Raw genomic sequence first — 23,467 nt, 5'->3', positions numbered from 1 at the left:
TTTCTGAGCAAGCTCGCTTTAATTTCTTCAGGGTCAAATCTCCTAATCTAGAAAAGGAGAAGGTAAGTTTGTCAGTGGTAAAGACCTATATACCCTCTCAATGTTCCAGAATATCTTGCAAATAGGAGAGGCTACAAGAGCCCAACCTGGGATGCAAGAACTGTCGGGTGGGGTAAGCAGGGGACCCCACATGTTTCTGTGTTGACTTGAACACTGGTTGTGGTTTTGCATTTGAGCTGTGCTCGCTATTTTCATTGGCAATGTAACTGGGAAAGACACTGCAGGAGGCCGGTGTAGCTGACGCTGTGCACAGCTAAGAGTAGGACACGGAAGACACTTCGTCCACACCTGAATTTTATATAACTTCCTCTCCAGTGTGGCCAAATGTGAGCATGTACCTCTACAGAAGGACAGCCAGGTGGCAGTGAAGCTCCTCAGGGCTCCTGTGACCAGTCCCATGGATGCAGGGAGCTCTGGAAGAGGTCTGGTCTGGAGCTTAGGACTCCCCTAGAATCTATGTGCTTCCAACCTTCTGACCAGAGAACTTCTTCTGTGGCTGGGCAGGAAGTGCTGCCTGAACCTGGGCCGAAGGAGCCAGAGCACCCACAGGGGGAATGAGATGAAGGAGAGGAGCTCCCATGAGGGAATGAGATGAAGGAGAGGAGCTCCCATGAGAGAATGAGATGAAGCAGAGGAGCTCCCATGAGGGAATGAGATGAAGGAGAGGAGCTCCCATGAGGGAATGAGATGAAGAGTAGGAGCTCCCACGAGGGAATGAGATGAAGAGTAGGAGCTCCCACGAGGGAATGAGATGAAGGGAGGCGCTCCCATGAGGGAATGAGATGAAGCAGAGGAGCTCCCACGAGGGAATGAGATGAAGCAGAGGAGCTCCCACGAGGGAATGAGATGAAGCAGAGGAGCTCCCATGAGGGAATGAGATGAAGAGTAGGAGCTCCCATGAGGGAATGAGATGAAGAGTAGGAGCTCCCACGAGGGAATGAGATGAAGAGTAGGAGCTCCCACGAGGGAATGAGATGAAGAGTAGGAGCTCCCACGAGGGAATGAGATGAAGCAGAGGAGCTCCCACGAGGGAATGAGATGAAGGAGAGGAGCTCCCACGAGGGAATGAGTTGAAGAGTAGGAGCTCCCACGAGGGAATGAGATGAAGCAGAGGAGCTCCCACGAGGGAATGAGATGAAGGAGAGGAGCTCCCACGAGGGAATGAGTTGAAGAGTAGGAGCTCCCACGAGGGAATGAGATGAAGAGTTGGAGCTCCCACGAGGGAATGAGATGAAGAGTAGGAGCTCCCATGAGGGAATGAGATGAAGGGAGGAGCTCCCATGAGGGAATGAGATGAAGAGTAGGAGCTCCCATGAGGGAATGAGATGAAGGGAGGAGCTCCCATGAGGGAATGAGATGAAGAGTAGGAGCTCCCACGAGGGAACGAGATGAAGAGTAGGAGCTCCCACGAGGGAATGAGATGAAGGGAGGAGCTCCCACAAGGGAATGAGATGAAGGAGAGGAGCTTCCATAATTTGTTAATATCTACTAAAATTACAAAAGTACATAAGCTTTCCAGGCAAGTGCACTTTCAGGACTCAATCCTGCAGATGCATCTGCACACATGTGAAAGGTTAGTGAAAGGCTCATCACTGCATTTTTTTGTTAGAGCAAAATGACAACCTAACAGTCCATAGACAGGCTACTGCTGAAATCAATCACATGAATCCACAGGAGAAAATGCCATTCAGCCCTAAAGAAGAATAACGAAACTATATATGCATAAATGAAAGCTCTCCAAAAAATATTGTCAATAAAAAATAACCCAAAAGAGGTTCCTATTCCCATAACAGTATAGACTGTCTCAGAATAACCCTCTCACAGATCAAGATCACGAACTCTTGGACCTAAAAGTAGCAATACCCCAGTAGCGATGAGCACATCTACCAACCAGATCTTGGTTTCTAAATACCATTTTCACTGAAAGCAACCAGGGCGCCCTAGACAACGTCCGGTTCAAGGTTGGGACCGGAAGCATCAGATGATCCTGGACCATCTTGCAGCAAATGGAAGCAAGAGCTCAAAGAACAACAGAGATTTGTCAAAAGACACCAGACACACAACAGTGTGAATGTACTTAACAACACTGAACTGCACAGTCTAAAATGATTAGGATGGTAAACTGCATGTTATGGAACTTTTACCACAATTAAAAATAAAAAGACACCAGAGCCAGTTTTAAGTGGCTCCTACTGGCTGAGTTTGGGACAATTTGAGCTTCAAAAGAAATAATGATAGTAAAGCATTATAGTCTTATGAGTGAAATAAGATTAAATAAAAACTTTAAAATGGAGAAACCTGGCAAGTGACCATAGCCAGCATCACCAGGAATGTGGCAAACCAACATCAATCAGCAAGCGTGGGTGGGGGTCCCTGAATGGATGGCAATACTGGATTCATGTTAATTTCCTGATTGCGATGGTCTTGGTAAGATGAGGCTGGAGTGCCAATGTACTGAGGAAATATATACCGAAGGATAAAGGGTCACGGGCATGCTTTCTGCAATTTATTGTTAAACGGTTTAGAAATGTTAATGATCGGAATCTGGGTGGAGGTATATGGCTGCTCGATGTACTATTTCTGCCAACTTTTATGTAAATTTAAAATCATTTCAATAGAAAAAGGCAAAAAATCAGTTGTTTAAAGCAAAAATAATATGTTACACATATAGAAATAAAATGTATGTCAAAATTCTGCAAACGACAGGAGGAAGCATAAATGGAATGCTACTGCCGAGAAGTTGTTCTTATGTTAGACCAGAAACGGCACGACATTAATTTACAGCAGTCTGTGACAAATCTGGGAGGCGTGTTGTAATCCCTAGAGGAGATCCTGCTAAAGAGCACTTAGCAAGAGAATGGAATACAAAAATACTCAACCCAAAAGAAGACAGAAAAGGAGGACCACAGGAAGAAAGTGCAAAGAGGAGAAATGGAAAACAAGAGCACTGTTGTCAACAGACAGAGCCATGTCAACAGTCCATTAAATGTGAAGGGCAGGGTCAAGAGGCAAAGTTGTCAGACCAGATAAAAAAAGAAGATATAACAAGTGTATGAACAATATGCTGTTTATGAAAGATACAGTTAAATACCACACTACAGACTTGATGAAAGACACACCATGCAAGCGTGCAGCCCAAGAAAGCTGGCGTGGCTATACTAATACCAGACAAAGTGAATTTCAAGACAAGGAATATTACCAGAAATAAAGATGGTCATTTCACAATGAAAAAGAGCTATTTCAACAAGACATAATGATCCTAAATCTGTATGTACTTAAGAACAGAGGTTCAAAAATACATGAAACCAAAACTAACAAAACTACAAGGAGAAACAAACAAATCCAAAACAGTAACTGGAGATTTTAACACCCTCTCTCTCAATAACATAGAATTAGTAGACAAAAGTTCAGGAGGGAACAGTTTGGTGGTGTCTTATAAAGTTTAACATATGGTTACTGTGTAACTTGGCAATTCCGTTATTAGGTATTTACCCAAGAGAAATGACATGTGTCCATGCAACAGCTTGTGAACAACTGTTCATAGAAGCTTTTCATAATAATTCAAAAACTAGAAAGAACCCAAATGTCCAACAACAGGTAAATGGATAAACAAATTGTGGTATATACATACAAAAGAATACTACTCAGCAATAATTGATACACACAACATTGGATACATGGATGAATCTCAAAAACCTTATGCTGAGTAAAGGGATCTTTGCACAAAAGAATATATACTGTATGAATCCATTTGGATGAAGTTCTAGAGCAGATAAAACTAATATAGACAGAACTAATTTACAGTGGGAAAAAAATCAGAACAGTGGGAAGGGACTTCCTAAGAGGCATAAGGGAACTTTCTGAGTGACGGCAATGTTCTATTTCTTGGCAGGGGTTTACGTTACATAGCTGTATGCATTTGTCAAAATTTAGCAGATGTACATTTAAGATGTGTATATTTCATTGCATGTGAATTTTACAGCAAAAGAAATTGTAAACAAATCTTGAACCCTAGTTAATGAAATATATACTGAAGTGTTTAGATCACAGTGAACTGATGTCTGCAGTTTACTCTGAAATGCATCAGAAAAATAAGATGGGTTGATGGATGGGTAGAGGGATGAACAGATGGCTAGATATGGGATCAAACAAGTATAGCAAACATTAATGGTAGAATCTAGGTGGCAAGTGTTCAGATATTTGCTGTGAAGCTCTTTCAACTCTGGCGTATCCAAAAATTTTCACACTAAAATGCTGGGTGCAGAGGCTGGAAAAAGCAAACAGTGGCTGTATACACCTCTTCCAAACAGTGGGGCTGAAGATGCACAATATCAGGGGCAAAGAGCCTTAGAACAGAGCCTGAGATGGGTCTGACACAGGATGTACGATGGGTAGGTCTGCTGTGGCTGCCATGTGTACCACAGAACATAAAATGTAAGAACTGTTGAGAGTAACATGTCTACACAGTAATAAAACAGTTAGACACAGTCAAACCTGGAACATTTCCTGACATGGGCCATGTAGGGTAACATACCTGACACGTAGGTCTGTCCAAGGCATTAAATTAATAACCTGTATCCCCACCGTGTAAACAGCAAGGGAAAAAAGGAATATTCTAAACCACAGCTGACTGCACAGTTCATGGTAACAACATGCAGGAAGCATATTAGATTTCTGGAAAAAGCTAGCATGGAATTTTAAACTATAGAATGGATAATAAAGATTCAAAGAATATAAGTTTCTCTCTTTTTCTTCTCAGAGTCACAAGTAACAACACAGGTGAAACAGCATCTCCCACCTGAAACAGGTGACTCGCACACCGGGTTTTCCTTATGAACAGCAACACAACAGGGTCAGGCTCACCACTGTTCTCGTATGTTCAGAATTCAACTATGCTTTCCACCTCCTGGGTTACAAGACACACGGCAGTTCACTATCCTAAGCCTCAAACAAAAGCCCAAATTCCAACCTCCTACTGTACTTATTGAAGAGGATTATTTTCACTGCACGCCTGCGATCAAATGCCCTAATTTTTAACACGATCCAGCAAAAACTGCTACTGTTCAGGCACACTTAGGAGGAAAAACTGTAACATTTTTGGCACTGGCACAGAGCTAAAGAAATTTCCTTTTTATTTCTACTAAATTGACAAATACAAAGCTAAATTCCCTTACAACCGCATAATCATTAAAACTGAGCGCATTTCAAGAGCCGTTGCTCTTGGATTGAGGACTAAGAAAGAGCAAGCCGAGCAGCAAACAGTGCCAAAGCAGAGCAGTGACGCAGGAGCCACGCAAAGATGGCACGAGGCTCAGCGCACCCCCCTGCAGACCTTAGGCGGAAAGCCCATCATGGGCCACAGGGCACAGCGAGCGTGCGGTCTGCGGCCCACACAGAGCACAGGGTGGGTCATCCTGCTGCTCTGAGTAGCTCATCTGTGTCTGGTGCAAGAGTGGAGGCCAGGTCCTCAGAACCGTTGGGCTAGGTTGAGACTGATTCCCACCACGCAGTCCTAGCACTGGGCCACTGAACTAGACATCAGGCTGACAACTAGGATTTGCTTCAGAATATCCTGCTTAGTCTGCCCTAACAAACACCACAGACCGGGCAGCTCAAACAACAGACATTTATTCCTCACAGTCCCGTAGGCTGGAAGGTGGAGATGAAGGTGTCAGCAGGGCTGGTTCCTCCCGAGACCCCTCTCCGTGGCATGCAGACAGCTGTCTTCTCCCTGTGTCCTCATATGGTCTTCCCTCTGCATGTGCCTGTGTCCCAATTTCCCCTTCTTATAAGGACACCAGCCAGATTGGATCAGGGCCCACTCTAGTGACGTCATTTAACCTAAATCATCTCTTTAAAGGCCATATCTCAGACCCTTTCTCCGTTGCTGGGGACTAGGGCTTCCACATATGAATTTGAGGAGTACATGGTTCAGCCCATAACACCTGGGGAGCAGGGGTGGATGAGGAAAAACTGAACCTGAAACAAGCTGCCCATGCACCAACCATGTTTGAAGTTGGGGCACGGGGATGTCATTACAACATTTTCTCTATGCTTCTACTTGATGTCTTCATAACAACAAGGTTTTCTTATTCACTCTTAGCAAAGCACGCTTCCTAAAGTTCCACCCTCACCTGTCCTCTGAGCTCCACTTCAAGCTCTGCGGCCACAGAGCACATCCAACTCACCCGTCTCCCCAGTATCTGCGCCTGGCACATAGTCCATGCCACTGAACGGTTCTTAAAAGAATAAATAAAAACCTCCAGTGGCTTCAGCTGCACACATGACTAAACCCAAACTCCCCCACCACGCCCCCCAGCCCTCCCAGCACTGCGGGGCCTCGGTCTCCACCTCTCCTGCTTCTGAACGTCACGTACATGGTCCCCCACGTGGAATTAGCTGACACCCACCCATGTCTCTCCTGACACGATGGCACTGGCCCTCTCTCATTTTCTAACGTTGTGTGAGCAGCTTACTCTTCAAAAAGAATGCAGTGTCCTCAACCCTTCTTGTCACTATAGTAAGCATGTAATAGACACTCAAATAAATAAATAGGATGATTTCATGCTGATCAGCTAAATCTACGGTACTTAACTGTGGCTGTTAACTAACACGAGAGTGGTGATGAGGATGGAGGAGTTGGGTTATTATTGCTGACAGAAATGAAGAAATGTTAAGACCAACAGTAACTGCAGTGACCAAACTCACTGGGTACAGAAGGCACTTGTCCCCAAACTCATGAGGCAGAATGCTGAACGCCCTTCTCATTTCAGAGCAGCCCCCCACTGCAGTACCACTGCTAAGAGAAAGGTTTCCCTCTACACTATCTTCCCCTCGATGACGCTCAGAGCAGTAACTGAGAAGCACTACAAGATTCTGATGTGCTTTCTCAATCTAAATCGTCACAGTCAGTGGGTAACAGAATCTGGGTCCAGGGACTATATAGATCCTTACGTGGAAAATTAATAAATACATGATACTATATAAATAGTAACTCTCCAAACCAGAGAGGAATGAGCCTCATGTTTGCCGGTCATTCCAGACTCGTCTAACCTATGGTCTCCACCAGGCACCTTCTGCCCTGGTCTTCCGGCCTCCTCACCCTGGGGCGCCACGTTGCCCTGCAAGAATCACTGTGACAACTATCTAAGAGGAAAGATATAACAAGGTATAGAGGCCCAAATTCACTTTGCTAACCCATGTTACGGCTATGACAGCTATAGAATCAATTCAGTTATAAAAGCAATTTAGTAGGTCATGACCAGCAGTATTTTTAATGAGAGGAAAAAAAAAAAAGAATGGAATAAAAAAATCAGAGAGCATTGCTTGTAGTAAGCACCATTTCTTTAAACTTTCATTTCAGCTATAAACATTTACACACAAGTGCACACATCAGTGGAGAAGGTATGGCTGTCTGATGGCTGGAGTTACAAAAGTTTTAAAGGCAATGGTCCAGCCCAAGCTCCCAGTTCTTCACAGACACTGGCTGAAGGAGGATTCTGCAGGTACATGAGCTGATAATCCAGGGCCCATAACCTAGGGGATCTTTTTCTCCCCTTTTATATGGAAACTCTCAAAATTTCACAGAAGTAGACAATATAATGAACACCCATTGCCAAAGAATTCAGCTATCTCTCCTCTTTTTTTTCCTAGTTTGAGTAAAGCAAATCTCAGAAATCATAGTATTTCACCTATAAATACCTCAGTATCGATGTCTATCAGATCAGAACTTGACAAAACATATTACAACTATTATACCCAACAAAATCAATAATTCCTAATTATCATTTAATATCCAGTCCCACATTTCTAGTGTACCTTATAACCTTTTTTTTTATTTAAAGAATGCAACTAAAGTAGATCAATTTAAAAATATTTAACTTTGTTCAGGTTGAAATCATGGCCACCAGTAGTGCGACCCATGACCTAACAGCAGGAGAAGCAGCAGAAGCCATGACCCAAACAGGGTTGAGGCCCAATGGTGACCTCCCACAGCTGTGACTTCTCATGGGCTGTGACACTCATGTGAGTCAACTGTTTTTCTAAAAATGCACACAATCCAACTCAAGTGTACACCTAAGTTTCTTATAAAAAGAAATTACATCCTAACAGAATAGTGTCGAAACACATGGAACTTGGGTGCGTTTTGTAAGGAGGCAGCCTTATTCTCCAAACCCCAAATCAAGACTTGTGGTCTGAAAGGTACCAGTCACTCTGGGGACATCCAGGCAGGAGAGTGACCCCGGTGGTCGTTCCTACTCCCCGGACCCCACATCTCTAGCAGCCAGTGGACTTCTCTGTCCACACACTCATCCCGCAGACGTACCACGACCTATCCATCTCCCCACTGGCTCCACCTGCATCCCCATCACCCAGCGCCTTCCATGGGACATTATAGGGGCTCAAGTCACCCTCACCATATGTGCCAGGGTAGCCTGAGAAAGAACATGGCTGTACCTGGGGCAACTTTATATGAAATCCACTCTGGTCTACTGGGTCTCTGGCAGCTTGCTGATTCCTGCCCTGAGGAAACAGGCCACGTTAGAACAAGCCTGAATAACTGCTTAACAAAACACTAAGACAAGTGTCTGAAGACCAGAAAAAAGCTCACCAATCCACATTTTTAAAGGTTTAAATGTGTGTTTTTTGAAGGAGCTAACTTGGAAAGAGAATTTAAATGTCTAAACTGTACTTCCATAAAACTATTGTCATTACTTCTGCTGTTTGAGCTTGAATTTGTGTATAAGTTTTAAAATAGGTATCTCTAGTTCATTTACCATAATGAGAACAACTTAAGTACCAAATTTCACGAGTTGGAAGTGACTTCACATCGACTAGGGGAGCAGGGCAGGAAGGTTCTGCCAGCTTGCGACTGGCAGAGAGCAACGGGCACAGTGTGCTAAGTTATGGCCTGGATAAGAATCCGTGCCCCAGAGCTCTCCGTCTGGCCTGCCCGTGGGAAAATGAGCTGGGGCAGTGGCAGCATAGACAACACAAAACTCCAGGCTCAGGCAACTAGCTGACAACTGATTATCTCCTCTAACAGAGACAATGAAATTCATCATTAACCTTCTCTATGCCTAATCTTTCCATTGCCCCCAACTCCAAAATTCTTGAGTTTTACTGGTTTTTTCACTTCCACTCCAAAACCTCAGAAATGTCTTACTGCTTCTGTCACTCTCAACATTACTCAATGTTTTAATGTTTCTACCAAAGCTCGTAGAAGGCTCTAGAAGAAATTCAGTCAATCCCATCCAGGTTAGCACCCACTTGAAAGGAGTGACTCTCCTTACCAGGCACTGTCTGGCCTGATTGTGGAAGATGTTGTGTGGCAAGGACTGGTGTTTGCGGGGAGTGAGCTAACTATTCTGTAGAATGCTGGCAGCCAAGAGCACTGGGGACAGGCCATCTCCTATAAGGGCCCTGGCCCACCTGCCTGTCTGTGACAGAGAAGGAGGGGATTGACTGAATTTCTTCTGGAGACTTCTACCAGCTTTGGTTGAAACATTAAACTCAGCTTTCCTCCTTTGTGGTGGGCAGCATCCCTCTGCAGTCCAATGCTTGTAGGCTGAATTACTTTCTTAGGCTGTTTTCCAGACTTAAACCATCTTTGCAGGTAACCACAACAGATATGGCATTTAAATTAGACATGCCTGTTCATAATGTAACAAAACAATGAGTAAAGAAAGGGAGGGAAGCAGCACCACACAATCCCCCGAAGACCACCTGGTTATACTCGATTTCAAATACGACCTTTTTAAAATGAGGCACCTTGTAAAACGAGGTGATGAGCAATCGTCAACTGAAGGACACAGCTGGCTCTGAAGAGTGGACGGTGGTAAGATCATAGGATTTAGCAAGGTCTGTTTTAAACTTGTGCATAAAAGTGCACACACACATTTATGAAAACGAAAATGGTAAGACATTTAAGCAGATTATAAAGCCTGTATTTGAAAAATATGCATTTAATTGAAACTCACTTTCCATTTTAATGGTAGCTTATCTCACGTGGTTATTTCAGTCTCCTTACAATGTTGAGTTTCTTTACCAACTGCTCTAGCCTGTAATTAAAGCCACATTTTTAAAACTACATAAACTAAGAAGCGTCTGAACTATGTCCGAAATCCAACTGCCAAATGTAATGTCACTAACATCACTCAGCTGGTATTAGGTAGGGCAAAACTAAACCCGTGAACGAGCTGTACCGCGAAGCGCAGCTTTTGCTTTTACTTGATATCAAAAATTGACGCCAACTAAGCGGTAAACGTTTCTACATTAAGCTTACACCCCATTGTCTCTAAGATACCAACCGTGGAAAACTTTCCGGGCCCTAACCGGGGCCAGCTCTTCTGCAGCCACTGGTCACTGACCCGAGGGAAAGGCCATGTGGAGAGCCTAGGTCTGGGGAGAGTCACTGACCGGAAGGGGCGGAAAGGCGTGGCTCTTTCCTCCCCCGCCCGCCGGGCCGGCGGGACCACCTAAGCCCATTGTCCAGGGGCTCGCCTCCTACCCCATCCGCGGAGAACGACTCCCGAGGCCCCGTCCCGGGCCTGACCGGGCGCTGTCCGCCGGGGAACCTCAGCCTTCCCGCCAGGGTCACTACCAACCGTGTGCGCCCCCGGACCTCCGCACGCCGGGCCTCCCCGTCCCGGGCCTCCCCACGCCGGGCCTCCTCAAATCAGACTCCCTTCCCTGGACCTCCCCAAGCCGGACCTCCGCGCACCCCACACCAGCAGACCGAAGGGCGGCCCCGAGGGACCCTCCCCTGTCCCCCCGAGCCCTGGCCCCTCCGCCCGCCTCGCCCTGGGGTCCAGCCCGCCCCCGCCCATGAGGACGCGCCCACGCACGCTCACCTTCTTGCCCTTCTTGCCTTCCTCCTCCATGTCGCCGCGAGCGGCCCCCGCGGCCCGGCCCGCCCCGCCCCGGGAGCCCCACGTAGCCCGCAGCCGCTACATGCTCGCCGGGCCCCCACGGCCGCCGCCACTGCCGCTGCTCCTGCACCGCCCGCTCGGCCGCAATCTCCACCCGCGGCCGCCAGGGGCCGTCGCTGCCCCGCGCCCCGCACCCCGCACTTCCGGGCCGAGGGGCGGCCACGCCCCCGCCACGCCCCGCGATCACGCCACGCCCCCCAGCCCACACGCCACGCCCCCAACCCTTCGGGGCAGCCGGGAACACGCCTGCCCTGCCCCGCCCCTTCAGGGACGCGGGAGCGCGCCTCTTGCGCCACTTTCCCGCCCCACGCGCTTCAGGGAGGGCGAGAGCGGGTCTGCCCCGCCCTCAGCTGCCTCCCGGCCCCTCGTGGCCGTGAGAGCGACTATAGCTTTTTAATTCTGCCGCCATCCTTAGGGCAAGCCACTTCCCAACCTGCCTCGCGCTCAGGGAGGCCAAGCTCAAGCCGATGGGAAACGGAGGGCTTGGCCGGCGGGCGGAGGAGGGCGGGGATCGTGGCAGGCGGAGGGAGGAGCGAGTGGGAAGGGGCGGGGCCTGTGGGAGGTGAAGGCGGGGTCTGCAGGAGGGTGGGGCCTGTGGCAAGGTGAGGGCGCGGCTTGCAGGGGTCCACTCCCTTTCTTTTTCTCATTTTGCCCTTTCATTCCCACTGCCACAGTGTCAACTTTAAAATAAAATAGCCAATTATTTTACTAGCAAAATGAGTTTATTTGGGAATGGCAAAGGAATTGCAATTTGGGACATGCAAACTACAGCGAACCACAAGCAAGTCCAGAGAATGAAAAAGGGGAGCTGGAAGGGGCTATTCTAAACAAAAGTTCACTGGAGGACAGTAAGAGTTCAAGGTGGTGGCTGCTCCTCATTGGCTGAGTTGGGGTGTTTTCCACTGGCTGAGCTTGTTGCCAGGCGAGAAGAAAATCTTCCTTCCTCCTGCTGGGGTAGTAACGTAGTAGCCAAGTTCCTGCTGGAAACACAAGGTACGTTTATTTCCATTTGGGGTAATTGATGATGAATGGTAGGTCGTGTAGAGCTCCCTCTACAGGCTTTCCCAACTCCAATTTTAGTTGAGATTTCCTTTATTAATTTTCACAACCATGAAGACCTTTTCTAAGACTTCTTCTGTTTTTTTGTGTGTGAGGAAGATCAGCCTTGAGCTAACATCCATGCCAATCCTCCTCTTTTTTTTTTTTTTGCTGAGGAAGACTGGCCCTGGGCTAACATCCGTGCCCATCTTCTTCTACTTTATATGGGACGCCGCCACAGCATGGCCTGACAAGCGGTGCATCAGTGTGCGCCTGGGATCCGAACCCGGGCCGCCAGCAGCAGAGCACACGCACTTAACTGCTACGCCACGGGGCTGGCCTCAGACTTCTTCTGTTTCAATGCCTGCGTTCCTTAGACAAACACATCAGGAAAGTGGAAATTCAATAGCAAGCATGTCTGGACCCTATCAGAATAAAATGTAGAACCTCAACAGTCACCTGGAATAACTGCCACCCTTTTACAGATGAGGTCCAGAGAATCAGGTGGTTTGCCCAAAGCACACTGCAAATTGGAGCCAGCAGCAGCAGGCCTACTATTTTGCCACTAAACCAAACTGCCAATAGGAACCATGCAGCACAGTTAGAATGTAAACTGATGCCAAACAAACCAATATTTGTCTCAACTGATATAATTAAAGTATTGGATCCTGTGCCAGTGTCAATGTATTATCTCTCAGCTCCATATTCACTCTCATTCTCTGCTCTGTGGGATGGCACTGGGCCCTTTGAGCATTCCTCCTTTTCCGCGTGGTCCAGTGTAAAGCTTTGCCAGTAGAAGCTGCTGGGAGGCAGTGTAGGAGGAAGGGGCTTTGCTGCCTGGCTCCAGTGAGCTTTCTTGGCAGGCACCTGCAGAACAAGAGGCCTCTGCAGCACCCACCTCCCAACATCAAGGGAGCTCCTCCAGTACAGGTGCTCCGCAGCATCTGGCTCTGCAGTGCACAGCTGCCAGCAGATTCCCCCAGCATGCACCTTGGGAAGTTTTATATCCAAGTGCTTCAGCAAGACACCTCCCCACGAACAGCTTTCCCTGCCTTCTAGAGGGTGGACTGCAGGTTCTGCCAGCACTTCTCTGCCATTCGGCGAGCTGTAGCTATGCGCTCTCCAAAAGTCTGGATCTCAGCCCTGGGGGTGTAGGGGGGTTTCTTCCCTGGGAGCTTTATCTCAGCCCTCAGAATAGTAGCTGCTCCTTATGTTTACTATTCTTGCATTCTTCAGTTCTCTTCACTTTTACTAGCCAATCTCTTGTTACCCTAATCCCATTATACTTAATAATCCTTTATATTAAATCTTTCCTGTACCATGTTTCTGTCTCCTGACTGGGCGCTATTTGGTACAGATACCAAAGAAATAGTTGGTGTCTAGCACTCCCCAAAGGCATTAGGTATTCCAGTCCCTTTGGCACATAAAGCAGAGCTGCAGGAAATGACCTTTCAATCTACCTTCTGAGATAATTTAGCTTACTACATTCACAGACACAGATAATGCAGGGCATTTGGTACTTATTCTCCCACCATTCTCAGAACAGAGGCCTGATATTTAAGGTCTTCCACTAAGACCTTTCCATACTTGTCACTCTGTAATGCAGTAAATAACACTGCTAAAATTTTCCTTAACCTGTGTTTTAGGAAAAACTCAATCTACTCCTGTATTTCTCCTTTACTCTCACTACTACCACACTCACAACACTTCTGACACCAGATGTGTGGGAGTTTTTCCCATATCATGCAATTCTGTGACACCAGCTGAAAGTCCTACACTTTAACTCCATTCTGACACTGTCTATCTGGAGATCGCATCAGATCCCACAGGTTAAGGACTCAGTCCCACAAGACTGCCCTGCCCCCTACTTCAGATGCCAATCTCAAGTTCAGGTTGTCACATGTGCTTCTGACCAATCAGCTATAAATGAGAGGTTCCCACAACCCCCTCCCTGGGTTTGATTAATTTGCTAGAGTGGCTCACAGAACTCAGGGAAGCAGTTTACTTACTCTTTACCACTTTATTATTAAAGGATATGATAAAGGATATAGATAAACACCCGGATGGAAGAGATGCCTAGGACAAAGTACGTGGGAAGGAGCACAGAGCTTCCATGCCCTCTCCTGAGCAGACCACCCTCCCAGCACCTCCACGTATTCACCAACCCGGAAGTTCTTCGCACCCCAGAATATTGGGGTTTTTATGGAGGCTTCCTCACATAGACATGATTAATTATTAACTCCATTTCCAACACCTCTCCCCTCTCTGGAGGATGGAGATGGTGCTGAAAGTTTTAAATTTCTAATCATGGTCTTTCTGATGACGAGCTCCCATCCAGGAACCATCCAGGAGCCCACCCAGAGTCGCCTCATTAGAAAAAAAGACACTCCTTCCACCCAGGAAATTCCAAGGGATGTAGGAGCTCTGTGCCAGGAACTGGGGGAGAGACCAATATGTGTATTTTCTCTTATCTCACAACCTGACCCTAGGCTGACTCTCCTCAGGCTTCTTCAAATCCACATACACAAGACCAGGCTTCAAGTAAAATTCTGCCTACTAATAATCAGATGGTAATAATTTTGGAAATAAACAAGGACCAACCAAATGAGAACAAGCAAAGGCTATGTGTTCAGAGTTGGCTATAGTGAGAGAGTCACCCTCGTCACTTGGTTTGCAAGAGACCCAAAGGCAGGCAGGGGATGGGGAGAGTTTCATGGTGGAGAAACGGGGGCTCAGGGGTGCCCTGGCATTGTGTGCCTGGGGAAGCTGGAGGTGGGCTAACTAGAAGTGGGGTGTCCTCATGATTGGTTAGGGGAATGTGTTTGACTATCTCTGGTTGGTCCAAAGTAGGAAGTGGGAACAAAAATTAGGGAAGTTGTCAGTTATTCACCAAGTCCTGGTCATTTGGCTCATTTGGATTGTTACAGGAGTTATTGTGTGGCTTCCCAGGTTGTCACTAGAGAAAGCAGCCTGAGTTCCACCAAGTCTGACTTACAGCAGCTGGCTTCCTGTGCTGGTTGCTGCAGGTTGTGGGTCAGAGTTCTATTTTATAATTGGTCCACTCATCATCCATTTGTATACTCAGTCTCTCGTAACAGACCCTGAAGAGGTCAGCTGCAGTGTTAACATGAAACAATATTTCTCCCACGGTCACACCTCAGCTGTAAAGTGTCCTAACAGCCTCCTTCTTTTTCATGGTCACTGCTTTCTTACCAATAACCTCCCTAGCCTTCTCTGTGGCCCCAACCCATGAACAAAAATAACTGAGACCCAATTACTAAATTGTCTGCACTTCATGGAAGCAACAATCTAGAGCTGAGCCTCACTTCCCCTCTCCCCTCCTCGGAATTATTCATTGCAATCCCAAATCTTACAGAACCCCCTTTCTACTCTCATAATGAGAGGCAGCCCAGAATCCTCTGGGCTTCTCCCTTGTTGCAGCAAGTTAATTAACCGAGGTTTGTTGGATGCCTGGTTTGTCCCTGGGGGACTTGGCTGTTGGGCTTTGTCACCCAGCTCAAGTATCACCTCTTCCACTAGACGTTTGGATGCAACTTTTCCCTCCTCCAGCCCCCAGAGCACTTTATTCATATGCCTCTGATGCTGGAGTTAACCATGTTAGGACATTTCCTCTACTAGACTGTAAGTTCCTTTAAAGATAGGGACTGTATGAGATTCCTTTTTGTATCTGAGAAGTTCTGAGAGAAATGGCACACACCTGGCCAGACTAAGATGAAAGGGCACTGATGTTACCTGAACACAGCTTCATACACATGCTTCCTAGCTAGACTAGTTTTCAAGAAACCCCTGAACAACTGAAAATTACCCTCGATTGGCCTACTCAAAGACAGTTTTCCTGGACTCACAGTTTTGCTAGTTTCCAGGTAATTTTTTTTAAGTGAATCTTTTCACTGTTCCCAAGGCTGACTTCAGTTTTTTCCTATTTGTCCCTCTCACCCATCAACTGTCTCCCTCATATAAGAAATAAACAGCTAGCAGATAACTAACTAGATGCCCCTGAGTTGTTCTTTGACATATGTCATGCTACACCTCATACTGTGCTGTGCATGTGATAAATCCAACGTTGACTTAATTAGCAAAGAAGAGAATTTCTTTAGAGTTGATGAAACCAGCAAACAGTTAGCCATTGATGATTAAGTAGCTAGGAACTCAAGTTTTTTTTCCTTTTTGCAATTACTGGTTATAGCTTATAGCTGTTTACCCACCCATCATCAACTGTGCTGTTTAGGCAATATGCTAGCCGACTCACACTAGGTTCCTATAGATAACATCTCCCTGGAGCTTCGATCACCATGGTAATGGGTGTTTGAGCTGTTTTTCAGGAATTAGAACCCCTTGTCCACTTCAGGCCAGTTAAGACCACCAACCCATCAACTGGGCCCACGAACATGTCTGATAAGCAACCTTTTGATGTCAAGAGGCTAAAACTCCACCCTCAGGTCACAGTGACGCTGCCAATTTGTGAACATGCGTCCTATGAAGAGGCATGAAGTCTGACTACACTTGCGCAGATCATCAATTACCTCACCTCCCCTCACCTCCAATCATCTACCTCCACATTTCAGACCACCTTGCCCCCTACTCCATAAATATCCCTGAGTCCCCATTATCGAGGAGGTGGATTTAAGACTTGTTCTCCCGTTTTCCTCACTTGGCTGCCTTGTGATTAAACCCTCTCTCTAGTGCAATCTCGTTGTCTCGGTGTTTGGCTTTCTGGGCGACAGGCAAAAACAAACGTGGTTCGGTAACATTGATTCAAGTGAATTCTCAATGAATTTATACATCCGGTTTCTGAGCCTGTAAATGACAACGGACCAATCTGATAGATAAATGGCAAGCAATAGGATATATTGAGGAATATAGACTATAATGAGGAAGCCACTTGGTGTAAAACTAATTCAGCCTGACCTTGTTTTTCCAGAAGGGCCTGATGTGGCCTTTGAACATGCACTGTATATCTGCTTTAAGGATTTACCATGTCCCAAAGACAAGAACAAATGCCCTTAAGATAAGGATGCAATTTCCCCCACATTGGCATTTCCTCAAGGATAAGCATTCCTCCCTAGGCTAGGATTTGATTGCTGTGCTCATCCTGTGACCATCTAACTTGAGACAACAGACCTTCTACCTGCTGTGCCCATCAAGACAGCAGGCCTGATACCAGCTGCGTCCATCAATCACTGGGCCAACAGGGCCATCTCATGACTTTTGTGAAAAGGACATTGCAATCACATGTGATACATGCTCTTTGACAGTATATAACCACTCTGCACACCCCCACTTCTTTGGAGTGTTCCATTCCTTTATGAAAGGACTCTCCCGGGCTATATGGTCCTCAAATTTGGCTCATGATAAACTCACCCCAATTTTGATTTATAGATTTATAGATTTATAGGTTATGGATTATTTGCATTGACAAGACCAACTCTAGATCATAATGACCCCTCAGAAGTACAGCCACCCCGTGTGGCCCCAGTGGAAGAAACCTTGCATGCCCTACTTTGATATCTCCTTGGTTATGACTCTCCACATTCTTCCAGAGCCAAATTGCTAATTTTCTTTTCAGGCATATATTCCAACTGGCTTCGAAGAATAATGGAGTTACTCTTTCCAGATGTGGTTTTGGAAAAAGTTCTCAAAATCCTCGTCAGCAGATAAGATACTTAACTAGTGACAGTCCTATCTCTGTGCCAGTCTCATGCAGCCTCCTATAGTATAATGCACTTGAACTTTGATTATGTAGTTTTTAATGTTTGGGCATCCTTTCTTATTACTTGGATAAAAGTTTTGATGGAGCATCTTCCTCTCTCTAGTGAATTTTGTTGGTTATCATCTTAGGAAAAAAAGCTCTTCTCTTTCAGCCCTGGGAGAGCTCACCATTTTTGATCACACATATACACTCACACCCTCACACCCATACTCTGGCCCTCCATAACCATTTACCTTCCTGGTTCTCTTTGATTATCTCATGGCAGAGTGACAGAATGGAAAGAGCAGTGAACTCTGAGCTAGAACAACCTGCATCAAACTCTAGCCTTCTATGAGATCTTGGGTGAATATTAGTTTCCATGTTAGCAATCTGGAAGTGATACTCCTGCTCTCTCTCATCAAATTTAATGAAATAATGGGATTTGTATGCTGTAAACTGCTTGAATGTATATACTAGGTGCTATACATAAAATATGAGTTTCAAGTACTGCTCTGCTTTTCCTTTACTTACAGAACCAAGTTCTCACCTTCCTAGCCTGATAGTCAAGACCCTTGACTGTGTAGTCCTTATCCAACTCCCCTTAGACTTAACTGGATCCCTAACAAGCCATGCTCTTTCCAGTCTCAGGACCTTGCGATGTGCTTTCCTCAGCGGGGGGGGGGGGGGGGGGGGGGGGTGCGGATAACTAAAAACAAAATCTCCTCCCAACTCAGAAAACCTCTTCACAAAAGGAGAAGAGAAAGAATTTTATTGAACAAGCATTAAACCAGAATGTGATGCGCATCACAGGCAATCCACTCAAGGGATACAAGGACAGAAAGAAAGCTCACTCTCCTATACAGCTAAGTGGACAGAGCCCATTACACTAGATAGCTTGTGCAATTTGGAGTCAGGTGACAAGTGGGCCCTTAACATTCCAGGACACCGGAGATCGCGCTTTGTCCCCCTTGACAATTACATTTCAAAGTCAGAGCTCCCGGGTCCTTGGGAAATATTCCTGACTTGTGAGACTAGCCTGGGCTTACCTAGCCATTAGGGGTTTATCTCCATTTGAAAAGTGCAGAAAATGACATTCTGAAAGCAAAGAGGCTGTCTTCCCCCTTTTCAACGGGGACGATCCCGCGTCCCGCTCCTCATTTCTGGGGCCTTCCGCCCGCCCCGCTCCCCTCCCGGTCTCCGGTTCCTTTACAAGGCCCACCCCCGCTCCTTCCAGCCCCTGTCCCCACCCAGCTTCCGCCGGTACCACACTTCTGCCAGCCATCCTCAGAGAAGACCGCGCCCGGGCCCCTACGTGACGTCATCTCCCTGGGCCGCGCCGGGCCCCCGGGTCACGTGACGACACGTGCGGCCTCCGGCGGCCCGCGTGATGACGCAGGCTCGGGCTTGCCGGGTAGCAGCTATGGCTGGTGGTTGAAGCGTGTTCCTGCGGCCGCGGGCTGCTCCTGGCCATCGTCGTCATCCGAGGCCATCGAGGGTCCCAGGCCGTGCTTGCCCTCTGCTGAGGCCGGGTAAAGATTGTGGGGCCTCGGGGCCCGGTGGGAGGGCGCGCTGGCCCCTCAATTGTCGCGGGCTGGGCTGCGTCGGGCGGGTGGGGAGGGATCCGGAGGTACCTAGCCCGGCCCGGTCGGCCCTGCGGCGGGCGGGGGTCTCCAACCGAGCTTGTGAGGGTCCCATTCGGAGGACACATGCGGCCTTAGGGGCAGCGCTGGGGGAATGGGGTTGTGGGTACGGCCTGCCCCGAGGAGGAGGACTCGGGCGCGGTAGGAGGCCGGCTTGAGCTGGCGGCCTGCCTTCCAGGGGTCGGCCCTCGACTCGGTCGCAGTAGTTCGTCGCGGGGACGCGCTGCTGAGTGACGCTGCGCGGGTCCCGCGTCCACCCCGCCCCGAACCATGAGCGCATGGGCCTCCTGTTCTCTCCACCGTTATTTCACCGGGAGAACCGAGCCTACTTCTGTGTCTTGGCCTACAGTTCCGAAGTGTTTGCTGAACGTAAAATACATACCGAGAAGAACGTGGAAGAAAAGGCCATTTTGTGTAATGATGTGATGATAGGAATGTTTCTGCGGTCGCATAAGTGTAGGAACCTCAGCTCTAGACTTACACGGTCATAGGGAGTACACTTAGCTCCCATCGACTTATCTGCTTGATAAGGCTCTCTCTCCCGAGGCTCCTTCCCTCGCTCCCTCAGCCAGAAAGGATCTGTGTCTGGGGTCCATCGCTTCCTACCATCGGCCCGAGTTACTTGTGCTCGTGCGCTCGTGGAAGAAACGCACGTAGGCCCAATTCAACCCTATGGTCTCTTCTCTCGGCTTCCGGTCGGGGCTGGGGCTCAGCGCGTTACTGCTGCGTGCCCCGAGCTTGAGCTCAGGGTTTGAGTGAGTGGGCCGCAAGCCTCCAGCGTGCTTGGGTCTGGGGTGACCCTGTGCATTCCTACAGTGCTTGCGAGAACATTTTGAAACGGTTTGAGGCCTTGCCCTGCTCCATCCAGAGCAAGGTTATAGAAATTTCAGACAACTGCTTGCTCCCTTCCCTGTCTGGTGTGCAGAGTGTTGTATAGATCTGTACTGTCTGATGTAACCACTTGCCACATATGGTTAAGTTGAACTTAAATAAATTTTAAAATTGTTTTTCATCTGCACTACCTACATTTCAGATACTTAATAGCCATATTTGGCAAATGGCTACTGTACTGGACTGTGCAAAGTATAGAACATTCACATCTCTGCAGAAGTTGTTTTGGACTTTGGGTGTTTGCTGTGTTCCAGGCTCATTGCAAATTTTATTGTACTCTTAAAACAAAAGCCTTAGAAAAGTTGAAAATAAAGCTCCGAGGGAGTGGTAAAGGTGGAGTTGGACCAGCAGCAGGGAGTAATGAGTAGCAAGGAGCAACAGGGATGAGCCCTGCCTTGAGGGCCTGATGGTTCAGGATATTTACAATTAAGAGGCAAACCAAAGGCTAAATTCTGCCCCAGGAGTTGACTGAGGGTGAGGTGAGTGTGCACTGATCTTAAAGGAAGACCTCATGGGAGAGGAAGGCACTGATGTTGGTTGGAGTCTTGTTTTGTGCCAAACCTCTTAATTCTTCACCCAGTTTAAATTTTTGAGGACCACTGTGAGGTGGTCTTAGGTCCAATACAAATGAGGGGCCCCTGGTCAGAATTACATGTCCAGGGTTGCCCAGCTGGAAACTAGCAGGTCGGGATTATAGGCCAGGCCTCTCCAGCCCTATATAGTCTGTGCTCTTTTCCAGGATGCCAGACCGAGAGAGAAGAATCTAGAAGCGGGTGGGAAGGTTGAGTTGGAGGGAAATGGGTTGTGTCCCTGCCTTGGTGTGAGGGCTGTAGGGTGCAGTCAGGGATGGGCCATGATGGAAAGAGTGGCCAGCGTGGTCATGGCAGGGCAGCACAGCTCCTATGCTCATCTCAGTGGCAGGGTCACACCACACCTCTTCCCTTGAAGGTCCAGGCTTCCAGTCAACTCGGATCTCTTCAGTCCAAGTGCAGATGCTGAGCACACCAGCCTCCACAGGGCTGTGGTCCAGAGACACTGTTTGTGAGGCTTGAGTTTCTGCAGTCCTAAGAGCGAGGTGCTGGCTGCCCTTTTGCCCAGATTGTCTTTTCAAGGATGTTCGAGTAGCAGACAGGCTTGGGATGTATGAGGTAGTGCCTCCCTTCAGAGCAGAGAGCAGGTATGCCCACTGTCCACCGTAAAAGATTTGGCTTTGGTGCACCCTGGGTGCCTTTTCTGTAACGCTGCCTACTGCGTGTGCGGGTGCCTTCTAGCTCCCCTTGCATCACCCTGTAGGAATCCGGGCTGGTGGAAAACGCTGATGTTCTGGCTACTGCTGTTTTGAATAATCAACTGGCTTTGTTTCTAATTGAGGAATCTTGTGTCTCCTACCAGCATCTGTGAAACTGGGGCTTGTCTGCTCTTGGGGGTGGGGGGTAGATAAGACCCTTCACCTCCCCCCAGCAGGCTCTGCTGTGCCCCTACCCCGGCACATAACACGCAGTGTCTGCCATCCCCCAGTGTTTCAGCTGCAGAAAGCACAGGATGCCAGAACTAGAAGAGACCTGAGAGATGATCCGTTCGGTGTCTGTCAGGCTGTCCATGGAATCTGCAGGGGTATGTATGCAGGAAGGGTCTGGCCTAGCAAGTCACGTCACTTCTGTTTATTTTCCATGAATCCTCTGGCCAAGAAGTTTAAAATCATCAACTTATTCTGACCTTCCCACATTGTAAGTCAGGTGATTGAGTCCCAGAAAGGTTAATTTCCTTCAAGCCCACGAGACTGCTTTGTGGACAAACAATTTTCTAGTGTCTGGATTCATGGGGCCCTGATTCTTTGGCATTTGGTTGCCTTTGTGGTTTTGGATTCAACCCACCACATTTTCCCCAGGAATCTCATCAGTGGTGTGCTGGCCTGGAAAAGACAGGCTGCCACTCAGTCTCGTCACAGCGGCCTTCGCAGCTCAAGGTGGAGTCAGGAATGGGAACCCAAGTCCAGTTCTGTTATTGCTACTCGGTGGCAATAGGCATTTGTAACAGTCCCTGGCTATATGTTTACGTCACTTATTTTTCATAGCCGGCGTCCGAGGTGTTTTGAATTTCCTCATTTTTACAGATGAGGAAGTGGGTACTGGGGGGTTGTGGCCTGCCTACATTGACACACCTAATGAGGGTGCAGCAGAATTTGAACCAGGCCTTTGCACCTCAGTTCTCTGAGCAGCTTCGAAGCCTCACTAACTCCCCTGCTAGGAGGAGTCAGGAGTTTCTGGTTCTGCCCAGGCTGGCGTGTGGGTGGCTCAGGGCCTGGTGTGCGTATCTGACTGACATTCTCTGACCCCAGGTGTGGGCGCTGTGTTATCTGCCTCCAGAAGAAGGAGCCTGGCTGTGCATCAGGACCCAGCCCCCTCTGACATTTCCTGAATGAGGAACAAGGCATATATAATAAACAGAGTTTTAAATGTGATTCAGCCTGTTTTTTTCTCCTTTTCATGTGCTAGATACAAAGAGGAGGAAGATCTTGCCCTTCCTGAAGGAGTTTCATCCCAGTCCAAGGGACCCCCAGGGTGTTTCCCATTCTCCTTGCTCGTGCTTTTGTAAACTGCAGGGGGGGGTGATGGGGCAGAAAGACCCATGATCAGGGCTTTACCTTGAGATCCTGGAGTGAGTTCTGTTGGCTTGATGGGGTTCTCTGCCTCGTCATCCTCTTCACCAGCGTGGGTCAGACTTGGGAGTGTGGATCGAGATCCGAGTGTGTGAATTGATACCCTTAGTATGAGTGATGCACTCACATAATATCCTATTTCATTGGAAAAATAATCAGTCCACCAATGGGTTGCACCCACAAATTTAGCCCATTTAGCTTGATGATGGAGACATTGTGTTGTCGAGGAATGTCAGCAGGCCAGGCTTAGTTAGCTGGCCAACTAAACCAGAAAAGGTGCAAGGAACTACTTTAACTATTTTGTTACTGACGTAATGAGTGGGAAAGTCCCCAAAGGTACCTGCACCCCAAGTCATGCAGCTACACCCTGAGAGGCCCGGGCAGAAAGCCTCACGTCTCACAACCGGAAGCTAGAGGAAACCCTCCTGACCGCCTCCTGGGCAGATGGGGAAGAGAGTGGGAGGTGGCCTCAGAGCAGCTCCTCACAAGCACCTTCAGAGGATGAGCTGTGTGGCCCAGGTCAGTATGCGCGGCTCCA

At 47.8% G+C, this 23,467-nt stretch overlaps 1 protein-coding gene, 1 long non-coding RNA gene and 1 other non-coding gene across 6 annotated transcripts in view; 2 read left to right on the top strand and 1 right to left on the bottom strand.

Moving 5' to 3' along the window:
• Positions 1–11,062, bottom strand: part of CCM2 (CCM2 scaffold protein) — a 50,488-nt gene extending 39,426 nt beyond the window's left edge. For 2 of the 3 annotated variants that reach the window (XM_058534757.1, XM_058534760.1), the window contains exon 1: positions 10,914–11,062. In XM_058534757.1, the coding sequence (XP_058390740.1) occupies positions 10,914–10,943 (30 nt within the window). In that variant the 5' untranslated portion in view covers positions 10,944–11,062. The remainder of the gene's footprint in view (positions 1–10,913) is intronic. The other variant, XM_058534755.1, reaches the window with a different exon arrangement.
• Positions 11,063–19,133: 8,071 nt separating this feature from the next.
• On the top strand, positions 19,134–22,731 carry LOC131400067 (uncharacterized). 2 transcript variants are annotated; one of them, XR_009217285.1, is made up of 4 exons: positions 19,134–19,268; positions 21,219–21,447; positions 21,789–21,884; positions 22,609–22,731. It is a non-coding gene; the product is annotated as an uncharacterized LOC131400067 (long non-coding RNA). The 2 variants fall into 2 exon arrangements; XR_009217286.1 differs by lacking the exon at positions 21,219–21,447 and having other exon boundaries at positions 19,143–19,268.
• LOC131400125 (small nucleolar RNA SNORA9) lies at positions 20,144–20,275 on the top strand. Its single transcript, XR_009217301.1, has one exon. It is a non-coding gene; the product is annotated as a small nucleolar RNA SNORA9 (small nucleolar RNA).
• Positions 22,732–23,467: the final 736 nt, after the last annotated feature.

Source organism: Diceros bicornis, chromosome 41 (genome assembly GCF_020826845.1).
Source record: "Diceros bicornis minor isolate mBicDic1 chromosome 41, mDicBic1.mat.cur, whole genome shotgun sequence".
Lineage (NCBI taxonomy): Eukaryota > Metazoa > Chordata > Mammalia > Perissodactyla > Rhinocerotidae > Diceros > Diceros bicornis.
The sequence above is the reverse complement of the archived record's forward strand: the minus strand, read 5'-3'. Positions and strand labels throughout refer to the sequence as shown.